The sequence below is a fragment of the Schistocerca americana genome, chromosome 3 (assembly GCF_021461395.2).
Source record: "Schistocerca americana isolate TAMUIC-IGC-003095 chromosome 3, iqSchAmer2.1, whole genome shotgun sequence".
Taxonomy (NCBI): Eukaryota; Metazoa; Arthropoda; class Insecta; order Orthoptera; family Acrididae; genus Schistocerca; species Schistocerca americana.
The window spans coordinates 928,259,938-928,284,814 of record NC_060121.1 but is presented as its reverse complement, the minus strand read 5'-3'; the positions used below and the strand labels follow the sequence as shown (position 1 = coordinate 928,284,814).

The following is a 24,877-nucleotide window of genomic DNA, read 5'->3' as shown; positions in this document are numbered from 1 at the left end:
CACATGCCTGCTCAGATGCGGGAGTTGCTGCATTGCCAGTTGCAAACGACGCACACGCCATGAGAAGCAGCGCCATAGTATAGTTCACAAACTTACGTTTAGGGGGGAGCGCGCAGTTTATGAAGTAAAGCCGCCACGGCCACATTATCCCTTTCGCTGCTGCAGAGACGTGCTCTCCGCATTTTGTCATCTCTGCACTGCTCGCCTGTGCAGACGCGTGGTGTTCCGACTGCTTTGACACACTTGTCATTCAATTTCACAAGAAGTATTTGGCCCAAAAATTTGATTTTTACACTTCTTCTTGACTGATACCTCCCCCCATAAATGACTTAATTTTGTTTTGATGTTCAATGCAGTTATTTTGCAGCATTAAATGTAGTAAACCATTGCACGAAATTTTGAAAAGTTTGCAGAGGTAAAAGTCCGTAGAGTATACTTTCCGTATGGTCGATTTTAGTTGCTACAATGTTGAGAATGAAATGTGGACAAGATACCTAAATTTCATATAAAATTTACTGTTTAACAATATCTCATTTAATTTAAGTACCAGATAGGTGTCGTATGTAATATTGAGAAATATTCCGTCTTTCTCTACTCTAATAAAAGTTTTATTTACACTGGGCACGTTTGGCTTTATTTTAAAGCACTTCAGTCAATCAAAAGGAAGTAGACAAAATACATTAAACAAAACTGTGGACTTAGAAAAACAGGACTTGAATATACTGTGTATCCGTGAAGTGCTCTGAGCTATGTCAAATATAATTTTTGTGTGTGGCACACACAAACAGCATTTATTTGCTAAAACACTGATCAGCCGACACAAACGTTGAATATTGTGTTACCGCAGCACAAAACTACCAAAGGTGACTTGGCAATTGAGGAGACAAAATACTGTCCACTTAAGATGCTTCAAAAGGGAAAAATACGTCTGGTCTAAATAAGACGCTTATTACAGTTGCAGAAGAGGAATGTGTTTCAAATTCTGCTCTAAATAATACTTTTAATACTGTCGCAAAAGAATATATCTCAATATTAATAGTAAAACAGCGACTGCGGAAGAGAAGATATACAAACAAAACAGATATCATGACTATTGTATGTGTGCCTTTTCATTGTTTTTAATTTCTGTGAAAAGAAATATTGGAGGACAAAATTAGAAAAACCGAAAATTTATTATGGTTATAATGAAGAGACAAAGTACTAGAAATTTCAAAAAAATTATATTCAAACGAATAAAATTCATGAAGTAAGACACTTTGATGTTGATTTTAAATAAAGAAAATATTAATCACCGAACAAGGCTTGAACTCAGAACCTTTCGCTTAGCAGTCAAACACCTTAACCATTACGCTAAGGCAGCTTGTTCACCTGAGCTTCTGGAGGACTCTAAGATATCACGCAAAATACCGATAAACACTGTTGGTATGACTATGAATTACTCATGTTTCGTCGAAGTACAATAGGAAATAAAAGATTACCGCTGTTCTTTATTGCGAAAAAGCATTTCGTGAGAATGATACAAACACCTTTCCTTGCTATCACCTGAATTAGGAGGCTTATTGCTTTTTGGTTAATTGATTAATAGAATATGAAGCAATTGGTATAAAGAATGCTTTTTCCAAACTTTCTATAAAAGAAAGTCTGCTATCAAGACATTGCTTTTGTTCAGTTATTTTATTTATGACTGAATGTTTCTAAAACTGAAGACACTCGTCCGTGCTCTGCACTGCAGTCGAGCTCTGGCAACGTCGTTGTCTGTTCATTGGCTGACTGTGTTTTGTGACGTCAGATGCGCAGAACGAACCTAAACTCGGCCACCATCGTAAATGACGCGCACTATAGTGTCAAATGTTTGCAGAATTTCAAATGCACATTGTTATCTTTTGGGACGTATGGCATTATGCCATAACAAAGAACTAAACATGAGATAATATGGTACTGGTACTCAAAGAAAATTTGCATCCTGAAAACCACACTGAAAAGATTAATATCAGCTTGGGGCGTATGTCTTTGTGAATCTGGACATACGAATGTGCTATTTAAATCTAATCGTCATTTACGAAATTCTGATGCTCATGGAGTATCCTCTGATGTCCTGTTTTGTTTGTTACATAATGTAAGGTCTCTTAATGCTATATACATACGAACATATGGACTACCTACATCATCGTAGCTGCACAGGCACAATAATGCTGTTTTCTGGTCTAATAGGTTGTGGGAAAACATTGTGATTGGTGGTTTTAAAAGCGTTACTTTCAGAGTACACAGCCACTTAGAAGAATTTAGAGACCAGACATTTGCGGCATTACTTAACATTTTACTGGCACATTTGTGTGATGTATTGAAGTGTAACACATGCAAAAAAAGACAAATATTATACCGGTATGTGAAAGTTTAGCTTTTCTTGTAGCTACACTATGTGTGTTAGTTTATACCATTAACTTTTTCTATTTGTCTGTTCACGCTGCTTAAGAGTGTTGTTGCTATAGGCTGACTACATCACATGTCCTATGCTCTGAATCACTACATTTACATGCGACACATCTTCTGAAAGACAAAAACTGAATTTCTGAAACCGTTTTTTGTTGTCTGAAGCGGGTTTGCTAGACCAGTTAACTACGGCGCCTGGAAAACAGCAGACATAGTTGATGATTTAGTCAGCACAATCACTATTTCTCTTCAATTAGACGAGGTATAAACAGCTTCAGTCTAATATTTCCACTTATCTTTCACTATACAATGAGCCACTCTGTCAATATTTGCCAAAATTTTGAAAAACAAGACAAAACCTTACACTCCAATCACGTTTCAATACCGACTGCGTTTACTTGGGAGCGAAAATCAATTGTGGAATTGGAAAACTGGCAACCAGAAGCGAATTTCCAGAATAGATTTTGAAATGTGTACTTGACCACCCTCAAGCAGTATTGGGAGATCACTTTACAAAATCCAGTTTTGGGTGCCCCATGTAAACGTGATGAATATTTGCTACCATTGACTGGCGAGATCACATGACATGAGCTATGATTGGCTTACGAAAGCACATCGTGATCTCCCAATTTCAATGCTTTGGGAACAAACATTCTGTGTTTGGTGGAATTTGTTTATATACATTCGTAATACGAAAATATGCAGCGTACTTGTTGCTGCAAATCAAGCGTCTTTCAAAAACACATTTTTTTTCTGGGGTTTGTTTCTTAAAGAGGCGGGAGGTTCTACGCTAGTGTACAAAACCTTGATCATTCAAAGGATTGATAAGTTTTCCGATTCTGAAGGAAAGTATACTGTCACTTAACATGAAAAAGTGTATTTTTTAATCGGCAAAATTCCAGGAATTTTTATTTTTTTTTTCTTGTCCACGTATACACCCTGTAATCATAGGTGGTGATCGAAAAACACATTTCACATCATATTTCCACAGAAAACTACCAATGCTGTAGGAAGTATATTCTGTGCAGGCAAAAGGACAGTAGACGTTGGTACCACATCATTATTAACATCACTCGCCGAATTCACAATTGATGGTTGGTACAACTGGTCATTCATTCAATATGCCGTTCATAGTAAGCCAACACGCACTGGTTAGTATATACAGGCTGATAGTTAAGCCAGTACGCATTGATTTGTATCCATAGGCTGACAGTTGTCACAATTTGCTGTAGCATGAAGGGGTTCTTTGTACCTTGGTTTGTAAGGCCCACATCATCTCGAAGCCGACCTTCCATCAGAATGGCTACAGCAAAAGACAGAGTAGTCGCACCTTGCACCAGTGACCAACAGTGAATCTTGTGAGAGGTGATAATATCAATGTTACATCGTAGACTATGGCCTCTTTGTTTTACACAGGAAGCATTTCCAACAAGGTTGGTCATGTTCTGCAGAAAAATGATGTGAAATGTGTTTTTTTGACCAAAATCTAAGATTATAGCCTTTTTAGGAAATTAAAGGATGATTTTGCTGTGTGTATCTATTGCATTCGTTGCAATTGTAATACGTTGTATATTGGTCAAACTAGTATGACTGTGGAGGAATGGTGTACTGAGCATAAGTATCGCACATTTAAAACAGCTGAACAAATCTGTTGTTGCAGAATGCTTGTCTTGGAACAAGTCATCCTATGGAATATCACAATAGTGAGATTCAGGCATGCTCTTCCAGCTATTGGGATAGTATTGATAAGGAAGCAGCTCAAATCAAATTAACATGTAACGTTGTAAATAGAGATGTAGATTTTGCTTAAATTCTGCTTGAAATCCTGCTCTATCTCTGGTCAAACAACAGAGCAACAGAAGTTTATTAATATTCATTATCAGTAACTTCTGACATTGGTCATCTCTAGTTTTGTGATGGCAGTAGTGTTTAAAGTGTGTGTGTGTGTGTGTGTGTGTGTGTGTGTGTGTGTGTGTGTGCGTGCGTGTGCGTGCGTGCGTGCGTGTTTTTGTACATTTCTGCGTGTGATCTGCATACCAATGTTTTAAATTTTCCTGCACAACATTTTCTCAATGCATTTGTATATTGAAAATGGCTGAGTGTGCGCCTATCAAGGAAGTGGTTATTGTCAAAGATGTTACTCAGATGCATTCTTGTAAGTTATTTGAATATTTCACCATTGTTTTTTTTTTTTATTTTTGTATGCACAGCTTGACAGCTTTGTGAGGGTATGTGTGCGCGCAATCTCTTTAGCTGTCTGTCTATACATAATTCCCACTGCCTTTCTGTCCATAGATTTTTAAGCAAGCATCATTTGTATTTGTCAGCACATCCATTAGTCATCATAAGAAGTAACACCATTCTTGTTAATAGGAATTGCTAGAAGAGAAAGCTGTATCCACAAGCAAGGAGCCATTTTGCAAACAGAAACAACATCGGAAGGTGTTGGATAAAGGTGTTCCAGAAGATGCAATGCCTGGAATAAAAAATGCAAAGGTGAGATCTAATTGGGTAATGTTTTGAGATCCCTGATATCACTATTAATAAACATAATTTTCATTTTCCTGTTCTGACATTTTGCTCCAGTATGTAATAACTAAACTCCATCTGAACAGGCCTCAAAAGGTCCTACGGTGCCAATAGACCGGTCACTGGGTGCATCCATTGTGCAAGACTGTTTTAAAATTCCTCACAGTTGCTTGATCTAAAACTTCTTAATAGCTGTTGATTTATGTCTCTGTTTACTATTGGCGTCAGTGCTGGGGGTGGTAGTAAAGAACAAAAGAAATGTGGCCTATTTCTCTGTGAATTCCATGTACTTGGTCCGTAAAACTTCAGCTATGTAGTGTATGTTTCCTTTGAATATTTCATACAGGTTCCAAATTGATTTCAGGTTTCGTTCACCTCTGCTTATGATTTTTCAGCTGTGTGTCTTTGATTTAGCACTAGCCCACATTATTTTTATGCATATGTTTGTTTAGTAAGGTGTTGAACATTTATGTTAAAGTTGATGACCTTCAAATAATATGTAATTACCATTTATTAAGAATGCTGTAAGTGGAGTAATTTTTGTAGCAATAAAAGGCTGTATTTTGGATTTAATGAAAAAACACTGCAAGATGCCATGTTTTAACATCTGAAAATAACTGATCCTTCTCACTTTTAATACTGCACAAAGTTTCAGAAACAGGAATGAGGGTTACATTTTTATGACTGCGTGCCTAAACCCTATGTATATGGTTTCCCCATGGTGTCAGATCTCTTGCTTGTCTCACAGCCAGCTAAAGATTTGTTCCTGTAACATTAATTAGTCGTGGCGGATTGGGGACACACAGTGAGGTCCATTGTTATTTGGCAAGATCCCTATACATTCTGATATTCAAACACTTCAAATTTTGGGCCTTCCTATTTACAACTAAAACATTACATTATGAGTGTAATTACTCATTGTCATTTCAACTACGTAGTCCGTTGGAATGGATTGTCAAACAATCACTCGGTTCAAATGCCAGGACCACACACACTAAAAATCCACTATTCAAACAACAAAATTTAGATGAGCGACACAGTTTTTGACCCTCCCCCCTCCTCACCCCACGAGGCTCGCCTTTCTTTGGCGGGTTCGGGCTTGGCTACCACGGAGCCCCTGCCTTTGCAGCATCTTTTCCCTTCCGTGCTGCATGTCTAATAAGATGTTTCTCTCTCTCTCTCTCTCTCTCTCTCTCTCTCTCTCTCTCTCTCTCTCTCTCTCCCTCTCTCCCTCCCTCCCTCCCTCCCCCCCCCCCTCTCCCCCCCTTTTTTTTTTAATCACACTGTTAACAACAGATTTTCGAGTGATTCTCCAATTTGCTGGTGCTCAGAAACGGCACATATACGTATAGGCTTGAAATGAATGCCAATATGGTGCCTCACAACTCTGTTCTGAAGGGAGATGGCGTGTATGTGACAGGTGCCGTTGTGCCATCTCTTTGGTCAATGCTCAGACGCACGCTCAGAATATGTGACATGCTAGACATTGCCTTGCATGTTCGGGAAGACTCCCGAACGTGCTATTCCACACTATGACATCAGGAACTCGGCACGCTCAACGTTCAGATGCACGGTCCGTGTGCCGACGGCTTAAAACCAGTGCATTCCCTTTGGGGGGGGGGGGGGGGGGGCAGAAGGAGCATGGCATCGGAGATGCTGGCAGTCGTGGGGAATGTTCTCGCTGTGAGCCAATCATGTTCTTCACAGTCATTGTCTACTAAATGTAAACGGAATGAGGCTAATGATTCAAAGATTCTCCCAGCTGCACCATATTTCCTCATGGTTTCCTGTGCTGAAGGCAGTAAGTCCCTTGCTACAGTAAATATGTTTGTTACTCAGAAAGATGATAGAATTGCTAGCCCTGTGAAATCCTGCTCTCATTTATGCAATGGCAGTTTGGTTTTAGAGACTACTTGTGATTCTCAAGCACAGCAACTGCTTGCAGCTTTGCTCCTCCATGGCTATCCTGTTTGTGTTGAGACCCATCGAACCCTGAATTCTTGCCATGGAGTTATTCACACTAGGCTGCTCGATGGTGTGACCGAGGCAGAAATCCAAACATACCTCTCTGATCGGGGTGTCATTGCAGTCCATTGGGTGATGAAAAAGGTGGATGCATCCCTAGTGCCCACACGCATTCTTTTTCTCATTTTTGATGGAGTGGTGCTTCCGTCCAAGATCAAAGCAAGATATGAAGCTATCACAGTTCGACCACACATTCCGAACCTGATGCACTGCTACATTGTTACAACCACACTCGAATGTCTTGTAGACACCGGCCCAAATGTGTAACCTGTGGTAGGGATGCTCACGAGGGCGATTGTCCCTCCCCTCCTCCCTGCTGTATCATTTGCAATGGCAACCAGGCCACCTCTTCCTGAGATTGTCCCTTGTATCTCGATGAACGGTCATCCAGGAGGTCCGGGTGAAGGAAAAAGTGCCTGACCCGGTCGCTTGCAAGTTCTTGGTGAGTCGGATATCCTAGGATATCCTACGTTCTACCATCTGGCACTTAAAGTACTGCTCTTGCTACATCTCATTCCACGAAGGACGTGGCAAGGTGGTCATGTGACCTCTAATTCAGCATTGCAGTTTTAAAATTGCCCAGTGTTATGGTAGCATCCCCTGCTCCCCCGGCTGTGCAACAACCCATTAAACTATCACCTCACGGGGCAAAGTCACCTGCTACACAACTGGCAAGCTGGAAACAACAGAAGGAATACTCCTGTGAAGACTTCTTACATCCCTCGAGCCAACCGGAAGTGCTCCATCAAAACAAAGGCAAGTGGTCTTCTCCTTTGCCGACTTGAAGGTCCTCTTCAATGGTGTTGCCACGTGATACCATTGCCTGGCTGACCTCTCTATTGCTGGTGCGCACCTCCAACTATTTTTCTGCGCTGGACTCCACAGACCGATAGAAGGAAAATGCCGACGCCTTTGTAGATCTCATGGAGCAGGATCCCCCAGCCTCTACATCTACATCCATACTCCGCAAGCCACCTGACGGTGTGTGGTGGTGGGTACATTGAGTACCTCTATCGGTTCTCCCTTCTATTCCAGGCTCATGTTGTTTGTTCAAAGAAAGATTGTCTGTATGCCTCTGTTGTGTGGGCTCTAATCTCTGATTTTATCCTCATGTCTCTTCACGAGATACACGTAGGAGGGAGCAATATACTGCTTGACTCCTCAGTGAAGGTATGTTTTCGAAACTTCAACAAAAGCCTGTACCGAGCTACTGAGCGTCTCTCTTGCAGAGTCTTCCACTTGAGTTTGTCTATCATCTCCGTAACGCTTTTGCGATTACTAAATGATCCTGTAACGAAGCGCGCTGCTCTCCGTTGGATCTTCTCTCTCTCTTCCATCAACCCTATCTGGTACGGATCCCACACCGGTGAGCAGTATTCAAGCAATGGGCGAGCAAGTGAACTGTAACCTCCTTCCTTTGTTTTCGGAGTGCATTTCCGTAGGTTCTTCCAATGAATCTCTGTCTGGCATCTGATTTACCGACGATCAACTTTATATGATCTTTCTATTTTAAATCTCTCCTAATGCGTACTCCCAGATAATTTATGGAATTAACTGCTTCCGGTTGCTGACTTGCTATACTGTAGCTAAATCATAAAGGATCTTTCTTTCTATGTCTATATTGAGATTAAATTGCCATTCCCTGCACCATGCGTCAATTCGTTGCCGATCCTCCTGCATATCAGTACAATTTTCCATTGTTACAACCTCTCGATATGCTACAGCATCATCTGCAAAAAGCCTCAGTGAACTTCCGATGTTATCCACAAGGTCATTTATGTATATTGTGAATAGCAACGGTCCTACGACACACCCCTGCGGCACACCTGAAATCACTCTTACTTCGGAAGACTTCTCTCTATTGAGAATGACATGCTGTGTTCTGTTATCCAGGAACTGTTCAATCCAATCACACAATTGGTCTGATAGTCCATATGCTCTTACTTTGTTTATTAAACGACTGTGGGGAACTGTATCAAACGCCTTGCGGAAGTCAAGAAACATGGCATCTACCTGGGAACCCGTGTCTATGGCTCTCTGAGTCTCGTGGACGAATAGCGCGAGCTGGGTTTCACACGATCGTCTTTTTCGAAACCCGTGCTGATTGCTACAGTGTAGATTTCTAGTGCCCAGAAAAGTCATTATACTCGAACATAATACGTGTTCCAAAATTCTACAACTGATTGACGTTAGAGATATAGGTCTATAGTTCTGCACATCTGTTCGACGTCCTTTCTTGAAAACGAGGATGACCTGTGCCCTTTTCCAATTCTTTGGAGCGCTACATTCTTCTAGAGACCTACAGTATACCGCTGCAAGAAGGGGGGCAAGTTCCTTCACGTACTCTGTGTAAAATCGAACTGGTATCCCATCAGGTCCAGCAGCATTTCCTCTTTTGAGTGATTTTAATTGTTTTTCTATCCCTCTGTCATCTATTTCGATGTCTACCATTTTGTCATCTGTGCAACAATCTGTAGCAGTGAGTCTTCAAGGGCTGGCAGTTGCCAGTTGCCAAAGTGGTACCCCTTCATTTTTCCCCTTGTCCACTTTCCTCGTCATGACTCTCCTCCAGTGGAACGTTTGCAGCATCCACTTGTTCTCTGCCTCTAGGAAACAAAATTGCATCCTCATGACTGCTTTGAGCTCTCTCATTTCTCCTCGATCCACTTTGATCTTGGCCCTGAGGAAAGCATTCCATCTCATGGGGGAGTCGTGCTGCTCATCCGGGATGATATTCGTAGTCAACCCATCTCCCTGACAGCCGCTTCAAACTGTTGCACTCTACATTTTTCTTCCTAACTTGACATTTCCCTTTGTACTGTTTACATTTCTTCGTCATTCGGTGTCACCAGGGCAGACTTGCTCCAGCTTATTGGGCATCTCCCTCTCCCCTTTTCTGTTGCTCAGTGACACACACACACACACACACACACTTTTAATATTTACATGGATACTTGTTCAGTGCATGTTACTTGTCCCATAACTGTCTGATGCTGTGTATTGTTGTTCTTATGTCTAGTCACATGATTTTGGTATTATCGTTCTGAAATAAATCGCCAGTACTAAACCATCAACGCCGATATGAAATACCCAACTTCTGTGGCAAGAATCTTAATTACTTTGACAGATTTACTCTAAATTGCGTCCCGCAACTGCGGCATCCACACTGCATGATAAATGCACTACAGGAGCCAAGCCATGACTCCTCTGCATTCACACTATGAGCTCGCCAGAGTTTCAACCATATATATTCGCATGCATGGTAGGCTGCAGTACTACAATATGTTTACACCACCTTGCTGCCAGCAGTAATTCTGCAGTTTGTAAGACTACCTCTACCAAAACTGGAGAAGGAATTAACATTGGATGGAGGAGTGTATTGCTTTTCCACACAGTTGTTAAACTTGATGTCACTGTTGAGACAATGACCAGTAGTGCATTAATCGGGTTAGCTGTCATATCCAAGAACAGTCCAATGGCAGAGTTTGTCAGATAATTTATAATGTTTGTTGAAGCACAACTTTTTAGAAATACAATCAATGGATCAGTTGCACTTATATAAATCTCCAAAACAAAATACGGATTGTGGCACAGAACACAGCTCACGTTTACATCATGTGTCACAGTGATCAGTGTCTTGCAGTAATTCATCAAAAGAAAATTACCCAGAGATAGTTCATATGATCCAGTCCTTAACGGATGCCGTAACTTAAAATAATCAGTTGTGCCAATGACAATGATGTCCCAAATTCGCTAATATATTCTTAGGAATCAACATTACTAAGTTTTTTCAATACTTGTTCTTTTATGGAAATGTTGACATGTTTACATTAGAGTGCAGACCTCTTTTACTCACAAGAGTAACGCGGAGATGTTACCATACGGTAAGTCTCCCCTGACCTGTGGTTCTGGATGAATTTCCCAAAGTCTTCCCCTTCTTCCTTCTCCTTCAACCCTTCTGCCTGAAGGAGGAGCCACTGGCTCCAAAAGCTTGCCAATTACAACAGTCATTTATATATGTGTACTGCCATCGCTTGGTGAGTAGATTTTTTGTCTATCCCATTAAATAACTTGTAAATCTTGACATTTAGCTTTCTAATCCTGTCCACAAAATTCTTGATGGCTTCTCTTTTGTATTCGAGACACATTGTTCAGGTGTTCCCAATATTTACAGCTGTTTCTGCTTCTATATTGCTGCAGCAAGCCTACCTTCAGAATTTCAAATCTCTGCACGTTCCTTACCTCTCCGTGATACACTGCCTATGCCTTAGTGTCTCCCACCAAACATAAGTTAGCCAAATGTAAAGCTGATCCCATGACTCACATCCCAGGTTTATGTATGTTAACAGGTTGTTTATAACTGCTAATATGATCTCTCCTGCTGGGTAGTTGAAAAGAGAGACACTAGGATAGCGATACTAGTGTGGAGGATGGCTACTGATATTTCCAGTATGTCAGTATTGATCCTTTTTGTCTTCTCTGTGAGGAGGACATAAAGTTAACTCATACGTATGTAAGATTATCACATAATAAAGATGTGGTGCCTCTTCATCCAAAGTACATTGCTCGCAAAATATACATAAGGTTCGTTGTGAACAAAGCAAGTGAGGGTAGTAACTTGAAAACACTGTACCTTCTCTAGGGTTGGCCAGTAGTGCTACTTGATGAATGACACAGGGCAAGTGGGACGTATATTTCCTTCTAAATGAACTTTGTGTGTGCTGCTTCCAACATCTGAGCATGGATACCCATTCCAGCCAAAGGCAGTTTCTGGAGGTCATGCCTATAAACAAACACCATTAATCATTGGCCAAACAAACAAATCGAAGAGGAATTTTCGTATGAAAATTGTTAATATTTTCTGCAGGTGACATCGAAAGTCAACCAGCATGCACCTGTGAACTCGGTTTTGCTTCAACTGTTATGCCAGCATATGAATCTGGTGGCCAAAGCAAATTCCCCATTATGAGTACTAGCCTGCTATTGACCATATGTCTTTCTCCAAAAATTCCTCGTACAGAGAAAATTTATTATTTTTAGTTGTCATTTTCCATATTCATAAAAAACAACTTAAATTTCCAATAAAGTAATCTTACTTAACTTACATAAAGTTGCTACAATTTTGTCAGTAATGATTCCAGATTCAGCTTTCTACTGAAAACAGGATGAGCAGACATAATTTCCTGTTGCAGGAAAATGTTTGTGTTTGATAAATGTGAAGCATGTTGCAATTATTTGGAACTAAATTTGCATTGATGAAGGAAATGGGCTGATTTTAAATAACAGGTTCTTGGTCAGCACATAGAACTTGTCCAACTGTAAAACATTGATGTAGCAGTTTGGAGATTTGTCAAATGCACAGAAAGCACTTGGTGTGGTGATTTCACGTGATTGGCATGACCAAAAATATCAGTAACTCCCAAAGTGAGGACAGTGTTTTCTATAGCAAATTTCCTATGATTCAGCCACTTGTGCCCATTTAGTTCCCCTTCTTAATCCTGTCTTGTTTTTTAGTTTTTGTTTCCCAGTTCCTGTCTGTCTGCTCCTAGCTTTTGTTGTAACCCCCTCCCTTGCAGTAGGTATACTTGACAGGTAGCCTACACAAGCTGCAGCTGCCTTAGAGAGAACGGAGGCGCACCTGCACCCTGTGAGGACAGCATTAGAAGAGTTGGCTCCAAACACACAAATTTTTCATTTGTCTATTTTTCAGTTACTATTCTTTTTTGAAAATATTTCAAACAAAAGAACACACACATCCGTTTCTGGGGGTGTGACTTTCTTCCTTGGACATTTCCTATTGATAATTTTGTTTCTCTGTTGAAAATGCACATGTTTGCTTTAAATAGAATTGTATTATATGAAAACAACTCTTATCACTGAACTTTCCACAATAATGCATTTACTCGATTATAAGAAAAGTTTTTTTTTCCCCCCAAGTTTGTTGCTCAAAAAGTAAAGAATCGTCTTATATTAGCAAATTAAACTACTGCTGCTGAGGTTGACATTTTTACATTGTTTAATAGAGTATATTGGAGTCTTCTTACATTAACAGATGAAGTTATGGCTTTTATTTTGAAGAATTCAGAAAGGCAGGCCTGTGCAAATGATACTCACCTTCGAACAGGCTCAGGATTTCCCGATATGCCGAAACACTCAATGCAGTATTGACATTGCATGAACAATCATGTGACATTTGACTGGCTCAGCACTGAGACTCTATGATCTAGCCATTACTACAATCTATTGGTGTGCTTAAAATTTTGTGAAATGCAGGAGGAAACAGCACAAAATTTTATCATCTTACAAACTCTTGTTCTATTTGAGCAGGTTTGCAATAAAAGTTCTCATACATGTATGAGTACAAACATTATGCTGCTTCTTAAGTAAACATTCAAAAGCAGAAATGCTGTCCTTAAAAAAAAATATCCTTGGTTCTGAACTTGGATCAATATTTTATTTGATTACAAGAGACTGTAATGATTTACTAAGTGGGTTGCAAACGAGAAAGTCGGTCACTGTTCATTATTAGAATACCAGGTAAAAATGTTTCCAGATTTTAATCGGCTATAGAACATGATGCTGACATTCAGATGAAACAAGAAGGAAAATTTATGAGAACGAAACAAAAGAAATCATATTAAAATGACTGTAATTGTTGTCACAAGAAAAAAGTACAGCGACTAAATCTGTTGTGTGGAGATGGTACCAACAGACATCAGTAAATGGTGGGACGAGCACAAGTTTGAGAATTGGGCTGAATCGTGATTGCGATCTTTACCTATGTACTAGTTGCTGTTATTAAATATGACTTGCACTCTAAAAGATATTGCAGTCCGTGTTCAGTTGCTAAAGCATAATACCACAAAAGGGTCAAGGGGGAGTAGTGAGCAGGTAGCAAATTACGTTGTGTTGCCAACCGTGGGAATCTATACTGCATAGTTTAACATTTCAGGAACATCTACCATGTTTAAACTGCAGTATCCCTAAATCTGTTTAAACTGCAGTTTACCTGAATACATTTGTAGCCAGTATTGAATTGAATTTAAATTTGGTCAAATGCTCAACAAGAGTACTAATTTCTGCAGGAGACGATAAAAGCCTAGATGGGAGCCGGTGGTGGTCTTACTTGTTTCATGCTGCAGTGTCATCTATGCTCATCGTGATGTATGTCAGGAATGAAAGGGTGTGTGTCAGCTGTTGGCTCTACACAGCCAATGAGAGAGAGAGTGCAGCAGGCAGATGATATATTTGGAAGCAAGATACATTGTAACATTCCCATGTCAGTATAGAAGTGAAATCGAACATGTAATTGGAATAAACAGCTGTGTTCCCAGGTCCCACAGTAACCACAATCTCAGAAATTGCCACATATTCAGAAGAAATAGCCAAATATTTGTGACAACAAAAATATAAATTTCACAGCTGTGCTTTGAGTATGACGAAGATTAAAAATAGTGATACCACTGGTGACAAGGTTAGTAAGTGAAAAATTTAGAAAAGAAAAACCTTACAGATTCATGTAAATAATTTCTTTTTCATTTTATTTCTCATAATATTATCTAAATGTAGATAATAAATGGCATAAATGTAGAATATGTATAATATTAACTTTTTATACCCAAAATATGTTAAAAATTAATTTTTCTCAATAAGCGTCATGGAAAAAAAGAGGGTTGTCTTATAATAAGGGTCATTTTATACTTAGGTAAATATGGTAATTACCACTCTTCCTATTTATAAGTAGCTCTGCTCCTGTTACACCATTTTGTGCTGCTGTTGAAACTACACCTTCTTCATCTGACTGGATATCCTTATGCCTTATCTTCTTTCTGATTCGCTTCAAATGGTCTCCCCCTCCCCCCCCCCCCCCCTCCCCCCCCTTCCACCCCACCCCACACCGAAGTGATGGTCTTTTAATTATTGTGTATTTCATTACGTGTTACTTCATTTAAAGGTTCATTTTACACCTGCCAAAATATCTCATTAGTCCAGGAAATTTGAACCACATTTGAATTCTTTCTGTTCCAAGACACAGACCTTATTTGTTTCACCTGCCAGCTGATAGAAATAGTGACAGTGAAGGCTAGTATGGTGTAGGAAGTTCGTTTTTTGTGCTAGACTATCTGTGTTCATTCACATTTGCATCAGTGAATGAGTGGAAGTTGTTTGTATTGAAAAGAGCAACCATTTGTTGGTGATAGATATCAAATCATAATCTAGATGTTCGTTGGGAATGTTCATATTAGTTTGATTCACAAGTAAATACGAAAAAATCTTAAATTGTTTTCGAAGGAGTATGGCATACATGTATACATTGTGTTATCATTTGATGAGAGATGTAGTTACAGGTAACTGCTGATTGTGATGCTGTAGTAATTAATCTATAAAATGAAGAAAGTTGCATAATATTAGGAAATTGCTATTCTAAATCTGTTCTGTGTTTTTCATACTTTCAGGTAAATATAGTTTTCATTAAGATCACCTTCATGATCTGTTTTGTATTTAAAAGGGTGTTTTTTTTTCTTTTTCTTTAGGATCCATTGCCACCATTTCCTCTGTCAGGAATGTTAAATAAATCTGGTGGAAAGGTACGTCTCACTTTCAAAATGGAGCAAGATCAGGTGTGGATTGGCACTAAAGAACGCACTGACAAGATACCCATGACATCAATTAAGGCAGTTGTTAGTGAGCCGATTGATGGCCATGATGAGTATCACATAATGGTAATAGCCTCATTTCATTCATTATATCTTCATAGTTGTAGCCTATTTGTTTTGTTACTACATGCAGGAATTTCGAAAATTCTTAGGTTACCTCTTAAAATACATCACTCCAATGTTTAATGATTTTATTTCACAGTCACAGAAAGACACAAAAATTATAGAAGATACTAGTTCATAATGTTGATATGGTACATATTTTCTAAATAGATTGAGATTTTTGTTTCAAGTAGCAAATATTTTCTTGTTCACATTCACTAAGATTTTATCTGTCAAGGTACTGAAGAAAGTGTGCTGTTATAAATGGAAGCTGTATAATTTTGTAATGACTTTTGCTGGCTCCTGAAAATACTTTACAGTGATAAAATCTATATTATTTGCTAAAAGGTAACCTGTCAACATTATCTGTATGAGGCTGCACTTACTTGGCCACTTGCTCTCCCTCAGTCAACGCCTTGTCGTACAAGTTGTTGATCAAGACATAACTCTCTTGCAGCATGAAACAATCTTGACACTCTTTGTATCAGTTTGTGTTCCTTGCTTGTTAAATCCCAAATTTATTTATTTATACACAATTTCTGCTTGCTGCTAAATGCCATAGTTACAGTCCTTGGGAATTAAAACTGCATATTTGTACTCCATATTGGACATCTCATATACACTCCTGGAAATGGAAAAAAGAACACATTGACACCGGTGTGTCAGACCCACCATACTTGCTCCGGACACTGTAAGAGGGCTGTACAAGCAATGATCACACGCACGGCACAGCGGACACACCAGGAACCGCGGTGTTGGCCGTCGAATGGCGCTAGCTGCGCAGCATTTGTGCACCGCCGCCGTCAGTGTCAGCCAGTTTGCCGTGGCATACGGAGCTCCATCGCAGTCTTTAACACTGGTAGCATGCCGCGACAGCGTGGACGTGAACCGTATGTGCAGTTGACGGACTTTGAGCGAGGGCGTATAGTGGGCATGCGGGAGGCCGGGTGGATGTACCGCCGAATTGCTCAACACGTGGGGTGTGAGGTCTCCACAGTACATCGATGTTGTCGCCAGTGGTCGGCGGAAGGTGCACGTGCCCGTCGACCTGGGACCGGACCGCAGCGACGCACGGATGCACGCCAAGACCGTAGGATCCTACGCAGTGCTGTAGGGGACCGCACCGCCACTTCCCAGCAAATTAGGGACACTGTTGCTCCTGGGGTATCGGCGAGGACCATTCGCAACCGTCTCCATGAAGCTGGGCTACGGTCCCGCACACCGTTAGGCCGTCTTCCGCTCACGCCCCAACATCGTGCAGCCCGCCTCCAGTGGTGTCGCGACAGGCGTGAATGGAGGGACGAATGGAGACGTGTCGTCTTCAGCGATGAGAGTCACTTCTGCCTTGGTGCCAATGATGGTCGTATGCGTGTTTGGCGCCGTGCAGGTGAGCGCCACAATCAGGACTGCATACGACCGAGGTACACAGGGGCAACACCCGGCATCATGGTGTGGTGAGCGATCTCCTACACTGGCCGTACACCACTGGTGATCGTCGAGGGGACACTGAATAGTGCACGGTACATCCAAACCGTCATCGAACCCATCGTTCTACCATTCCTAGACCGGCAAGGGAACTTGCTGTTCCAACAGGACAATGCACGTCCGCATGTATCCCGTGCCACCCAACGTGCTCTAGAAGGTGTACATCAACTACCCTGGCCAGCAAGATCTCCGGATCTGTCCCCCATTGAGCATGTTTGGGACTGGATGAAGCGTCGTCTGACGCGGTCTGCACGTCCAGCACAAACGCTGGTCTAACTGAGGCGCCAGGTGGAAATGGCATGGCAAGCCGTTCCACAGGACTACATCCAGCATCTCTACGATCGTCTCCATGGGAGAATAGCAGCCTGCATTGCTGCGAAAGGTGGATATACACTGTACTAGTGCTGACATTGTGCACGCTCTGTTGCCTGTGTCTATGTGCCTGTGGTTCTGTCAGTGTGATCATGTGATGTATCTGACCCCAGGAATGTGTCAATAAAGTTTCCCCTTCCTGGGACAATGAATTCACGGTGTTCTTATTTCAATTTCCAGGAGTGTAAAATCAAAGATGCTGTAACTTACCAAATGAGAAAGCGTTGGTTGTTGATAGGCACAATAAAAGACACACAAACACACACACAAATTTCAAGCTTTCGCAACCCAAGGTGGCTTCATCAGGAAAGAGGGAAGGAGAGGGAAAGATGAAAGGATGTGGGTTTTAAGGGAGCGGAAAGACTTAACCTTTCCTGGGATTGGAATGACTCCTTACCCTCTCCCTTAAAACCCACATCCTTTTGTCTTTCCCTCTCCTTCCCTCTTTCCTGATGAAGCAACCTTGGGTTTATACACACACACACACACACACACACACACACACACACACACACAGGATGAAGTGAAATTCGCGTACGCAGGCTTCGCAGTGGGGCTCCTCACATGCCAGCGATAAAAAACTGTCTGTCACAAAATTTCGTCCAGCGAGTACATCTGGCAGAAAAAGGACGTTAAAGAGTGGCAGTCTGGCAACACATTGTATTTGTGTTGTACTGTTGGTGCGCAGTGGATAGAGTTTTGGATTAGAATGCAGGAGGTCGAGGGTTCGTCCTGGGTTCAAGCGTATGTTTTTTATTAGGTAAATGTAGTCCAAGTGGTACGGTATCTGACATCTTAATCGTCAACAGCGATTGCAGCAGGTCCTCTGGAAAACATTTGCACTTACATACAGCAATCATAGAAATGAAACATTAGTCAGCTTTGAAAGATGCCCTTTCCACATCATGGGATCAAATTTGTTTGCACCACTTCCTCTACTAGAAGCAAAACCTGTTTTCTTTGTACCTTGCTCTAACGGTCACATAGATTAGTACCAACTATTATTCTTGCTTCGTTCAGGTCCATTACATTTCGTTAGGGCCTTACATTACCAGTAGGACTAGCAACATGCTTTGCAAATAATGTCCAAACTCAGTTACTACACCACTGGCCATTAAAATTGCTACACACGAAGATGACGTGCTACAGACGCGAAATTTAACCAACAGGGAGAAGATGCTGTGGTATGCCAATGATTAGCTCTTCAGAGCATTCACACAAGGTTGGCGCGAGTGGTGACACCTACAACATGCTGACATAAGGAAAGTTTCCAACCGATTTCTCATACACAAACAGCAGTTGACTGGCATTGCCTGGTGAAACATTGTTGTGGTGCCTCGTGTAAGGAGGAGAAATGCGTACCATCACATTTCTGACTTTGATAAAGGTTGGATTGTAGCCTATCGCGATTGCAGTTTATCGTATCGCGACATTGCTGATCGCATTGGTCGAGATCCAATGACTGTTGGCAGAATATGGAATCGGTGGGTACAGGAGGGTAATACGGAACGCAGTGCTGGATCCCAATGGTCTCGTATCACTAGCAGTCAAGTTGACAGGCATCTTATCTGCATGGCTGTAAAGGATTGTGCAGCCATGTCTTGATCCCTGAATCAACAGATGGGGACTTTCACAAGACAACCATCTGCACTAACAGTTCGACGACGTTTGCAGCAGCATGGACTATCAGCTCGGAGACAGTGGCTGCGGTTACCCTTGACACTGCATCGCAGACAGGAGCACCTGCGATGGTGTACTCAACGATGAACCTGGGTGCACGAATGGCAAAACGCCATATTTTCGGATGAATCCAGGTTCTGTTTACAGATCGTGATAGTTGCTTCCGTGTTTGGTGACATCGCGGTGAACGCACTTTGGAAGCGTGTATTTGTCATCGCCATACTGGAGTATCACCCGGCGTGATGGTATGGGGTGCCATTGGTTACACGTCTCGGTCACCTCTTGTTCGCATTGACGGCATGTTGAACAGTGGACGTTACATTTCAGATGTGTTACGACCTGTGGCTCTACCCTTCATTCGATCCCTGCGAAACCCTACATTTCAGCAGGATAATGCACAACCGCATGTTGCAGGTCATGTACGGGCCTTTCTGGATACAGAAAATGTTGGACTGCTGCCCTGGCCAGCACATTCTCCACATCTCTCACCAATTGGAAACGTCTGGTCAATGATGGCCAAGCAACTGGCTCATCACGATACGCCAGTCACTACTCTTGATGAACTGTGGTATTGTGTTGAAGCTGCATGGGCAACTGTACCTGTACACACCATCCAAGCTCTGTTTGACTCAATGCCCAGGCGTATCAAGGCCGTTATTATGGCCAGAGGTGGTTGTTCTGGGTACTGTTTTCTCAGGATCTATGCACCCAAATTGCGTGAAAATGTAATCACATGTCAGTTCTAGTATAATATATTTGTCCAATGAATACCCATTTATCATCTGCATTTCTTCTTGGTATAGCAATTTTAGTGGCCAGTAGTGTATTTGTATGTGTTATCACCATGGTCCCGTTAATTGTTTCAACTGTCTATTTCTTATTTGTCTAACCACGTATTTGTTGTGTTCAGCATTACAAAATGTTATAAACTTAGGGGACATATGACAAAAGAAATGGTGTATTTTACAGTATGAAATGTGAAATGGTGTATTTTACAGTATGAAATGTCAGAATGAAATTAATGAATAAAAAAAAAACTCACCCCAACCCAGGATAGAACCCTCAGCCTTCTGCCTGGTAACCCAGAGCTCTAACCGTTGTGTCAACTGTGCAGCAGGATTAAACTGTCCTCTCAGATGTAGCTACAATACGTGTTGTTACAGTGTTGCCAGAGTGCCACTCTTTAACGTCCTTTTTCTGCCAGATATACTCGCCAGACGAAATTCTGGGAGAGACGTTTTTTTTATCGCTGGCGTGTGATGGGTTATAGTTCAATCAAACACAAAAATCCCATAATTTATGTGAACAATATTACGGACAAAAATAGATTGCTACTCACAGTAGAGCTGACACGTTGAATGGCAGATACACACAACAAGAAGACAGTTACATTGTTCAGAAGAGAAAATGTACCCCCCTACACACACACACACACACACACACACACACACACACACACACACACCAGGAATCCGTCACTCTATCACAGAGGAATTTTGGAAAGTAAGCAAGAGATACCAGCAGATTTAACCGTTAATCAGACTGTTAAATGTGTCAGTAGAATAGTTAAATTGGTTAGATCATTGTATGAAGGTTCTGGATTTAATTTCTAGACCAATAACTAGTTTTAAAGGATTTGGAAGTTCTTTTACAGTGTAAAAGTTGCCAGACAGTGGAGTATTCATTTAGCAATTTACCCGAATATATTTAGCCATAGCCTTTAAATTATCTGTGAGCCAGAACAGTTTTAAAATGTGCTAGTGATATTCAAAAACTATTCTTGCAGGGAATTCAGCTTGGGCCAACAGAGGCCTCAAGATACTGGGTGTACTGGGTGCCAGCTCAGTATGTAGATGCCATCAAGGATGCCATTCTTGGAAAGTGGCAGTACTTCTGATTCTATTCTGTGGTGACTAAAAATTCAGAGTCCATTGTGGGTGCTTCTGCCCTTTCAAGTAAAACAGTTTTGTGATGTGACTGTAATAAGACATGATATGTATTTTTCAGCACGATTTTTCATTCAATTCGATTGAAGTGGAGGCGTGCATCTGCAGTGAGAAAGTTACCAGACACTGATGTGAATATGTGATTTATCTGTATTGAGACTTTTAGGTCTTTTTTATGTAAAGCAAAATATAATACTCTTACTGTTGCTAGCACAACAGATTGGACTGATGTATGTATTTATGAGTTATCAACCTCGCCTTTGCTTTCGATAGCTGGACTTTATGGTATGTCAGTTTATGAGATTGTTTAATTATGTTTTGTTGATTGTAACAATGATTGCTGTTAAATTTTTATGTTTTGATTATATATATATATATATAATAAATGCACAAATAAAAAACAGTTTTTCTTTTAGTATGAACTGAGACTTGTTAATGGAATTACCAGGGCAGCTCAATCAAAATAGGCACTGTTTGATCTATATACTTTTCCCAGTGTGGTGTACTAGTTAAATACCTCCTTACTAGTGTTTGATGAGTGCTTCTTTAACTCTTTCACTACTGTGAGCATGTGTATACATCTTGCTACACCATTCCCCAGCTGTTGTGGACGTCTATATGTGCGCCTCTTAGATTTTCCTACAGTGCTATGGGTGTTCCATATCTCAGCGAATAAAATAGTTTATTGCATTTATCATACAACATATGTGCCTCATTGACTGCTATCATTTACTGAAAGAAAGGCGAAAAATCCATTTCAGTATCTTGAATCATTTAGGAGATATGATGATTTTTATGACTATGTGGTTCATGATGCACAAGAGCATAAATAGGCACGTCGTGAATGACTGTTCTAGTATGACTTTTCCAAGTTTTGTCTCCTGTTACAGTGTTGTATACAGATTTTAACTTTCCTCACTCAAATTTTCTGAGCATTTCATTACGCCAGCTGACAAGCCTGTTTTTTGAGCTTTGGTCAAATTGTGCTGAAATCATCATGAACAGATCTTCAGAGTTAAATATTCATTCAAAATCAAATCTACAGCTAGTTTCAATTTGTCTATGATGTCTCCATTTCACAGTAAGTCACATGCCAACCATCTTCAATTCTGTTGGACTAAATTCATCACTGGAAGCCTGACTCGCAACAAAAACCTGCAAACCACAATACTAAACAGTCTTTGCTGAAGGTAGTTGACTGCCAAATATAGAATGAAGTGATTTCAGACATTGTTGTTGAGTTACGCATTTACGAAAATTATGAAAAATCCTCGGAAAACTTTTACATCAGATTTCCATATTTTTGCAACATTGTTTATTTGAACATTAATTGTAATCAAACTACCCAGCCATTTTCTGAGATGCCACATATACTTATATATTATTTTATAGGGTGGTCAGTAAAAGTCTCAAAAGCTTGTAAGGATGTTCCAGGGTAGGTTGTTCTGAGAAATAACGTTTAAGAAAAAAATTGGTACATTGTGCCGTTTCTAAGGGAATTTGTATTGAAGTTAGTCAGTCAGGCTGTTGTGTACATAAATTCAAGCAGCTCATCTGAGATGGTGTCGCCAAATATGTTCTTCATCAGTTTCCTAAAACTGAGCAAGAGAGCGATACAAAAATTGAAAATAGGATCAGACCCGAGCCAAAGGCTGAGCAGTCTCGTGTGCAACATCTATGCTATGGTAACTACTGACACTAATTTTTGTCTGATGGGCTGCTCAAATTTACACATGCTACAGCCTGATTGGCTAACTTAAGTGCTAATTAACTCAGAAGTCAGATATTTTTGGCTGAGTATGTTAGGCTAAATGACGGATAGCATTTTCTACTGTGGTATTTATGAATGTTACTGTTGATTTGAACTGCAATAAATTTTTGACAACTTTGTGAGGGAATAAATGTACTGTGCCTATTATCCAAATACCCAATCGATAAAGAAGTGAATCTGATAGACTAAAAATGTGTACCACACAGACAGAGTGAAAGACTGATTGTGGAAACAGTTTTCTACGCTATGGCTAAGTCATTTTTCCACAGTACCGTTTATTCCCAGAGTTCTAGTGCCACAAGACACAGAACAACTTCTGTGAGGTTGTAAAGTGAGAGGTATGTGCTGGCAAAAGGCAGGTTAAGAGGTGGACCTAATATTGATTATTCTCCATTTTTAAATATGCTCCACTGTGTGCACTCCCTGGGTTTTTTAATACAACAGTTTGCACCCCCTCAGATAGTACAGGATGTTTAAAAACTATATACATATTAGAAAGTATTTATAGCTTTACCATGGCTAGGTTATTGGAGGAATGAATACATAGTTTATATACATTCCTGCTAGGCATTGTCTTCTGTTTGCTTGGTTACCTGTTGTAAAACGGCTATTCGACAGCAGAAATCATTTGTGTTCTGTAATTTGCGAAGTGTAACTCCGTGAGGACAGTGCAAAGACGTTTCTGGTTGGCGTGCCAAACTGATCCTCCAAATGGGTGGAATAAGTACAGATGGTGTCAACAGTTTGTAGACACAGGATGTGTATGTAAAGGAAAGGGTCCTGGCTGCCCTCATGTTTCCGACAAAAATGTCACATGGATTCAAACGACTTCCCAACATAGTCCTACAATATCAGCTCTTGTGATTCGGGACTTTTTAACTGCCTACAACAATAATTTGGCATATCTTGTGATGTCAGTTGGTTATTAAGCTGTACGAGTTACAGCTGTTTCAGGCTCTACATCACGATGACAAACGCAAACTTGGCATTTTCTGATGGGTTTCAGAATTATATTGTCAGTGATCACACTTTTGCACAGCAAATCATCTTCAGCGATGAAGTGACTTTCCATCTTAGCGGGAAAGTAATCAAACACAATGTTTGAATCTGAGGCATAGAGAACCCACATCGTCACACTGAACATGTAGGAGATTCTCCCAAATCAATTCATTTTGTGCAATATCCCACTTGTCTGTTTACTGCCCATTCTTCTTTGATGGAAACTTGGTTAACAGTCAGTAGGATTTTACGATGTTATAAAAGTGGCTGGTTCCGAGGCTGAACAAGGGCAACTTCATTTTTCACTGCAGTCACAAAGTGCATGAGTATATGAATGAAACTCTATCAAACTGTTGGTTTAGTTTTCAAACAGCTGCCAAATTAGCACTTCTCAGTTGGCCTCCATGATCAGTGGACTTGATTCCCTGTGGTTTTTTCTTGTGGGGTTTTGTTAAGGATAATGTTGATGTGCCAATAGTACCACTGAACCTGGAGGAGTTGAAGAACTGGATCTATACTGGCTTAACATCAGTGACAATATACACGCTTACCCGAGTAGGGGAGGAATTGGAGTTCTGATGTAATATTGTTTATGTTGCTGGTGGAGGACATATTGATCATTCATAATCTAAACGCGAGAGATATGTAAATGTGTCCCAAGTTTCACAGTTGTATGTCTTAACATTTTAATAAATATATACATTTGAAATATGTATATTCTTTTTGAAACACCAGCAAATTTGTCTCAGCCAATCAAGATCAAAAATTAAATGTCTAAGAATTTTGACTAATGTATTTCATTGATTCCTGTATCATTGTGCATTATTTCTGATATCATGGTCAGGCCTTGTGCAGTACTGAATTGCATGTATTGTGTTTTA

The 24,877-nt window shown here is 40.5% G+C and overlaps 1 protein-coding gene across 1 annotated transcript in view; it reads left to right on the top strand.

Annotated features, from left to right (window-relative positions):
• Positions 1-21,644, top strand: part of LOC124607189 (ubiquitin domain-containing protein UBFD1-like) — a 58,943-nt gene extending 37,299 nt beyond the window's left edge. The window contains exons 4-6 of the mRNA XM_047139410.1: positions 4,804-4,926; positions 15,519-15,707; positions 21,067-21,644. Of these exons, the coding sequence (XP_046995366.1) occupies positions 4,804-4,926; positions 15,519-15,707; positions 21,067-21,177 (423 nt within the window). The 3' untranslated portion in view covers positions 21,178-21,644. The remainder of the gene's footprint in view (positions 1-4,803; positions 4,927-15,518; positions 15,708-21,066) is intronic.
• The last annotated feature ends 3,233 nt before the right edge of the window (positions 21,645-24,877 follow it).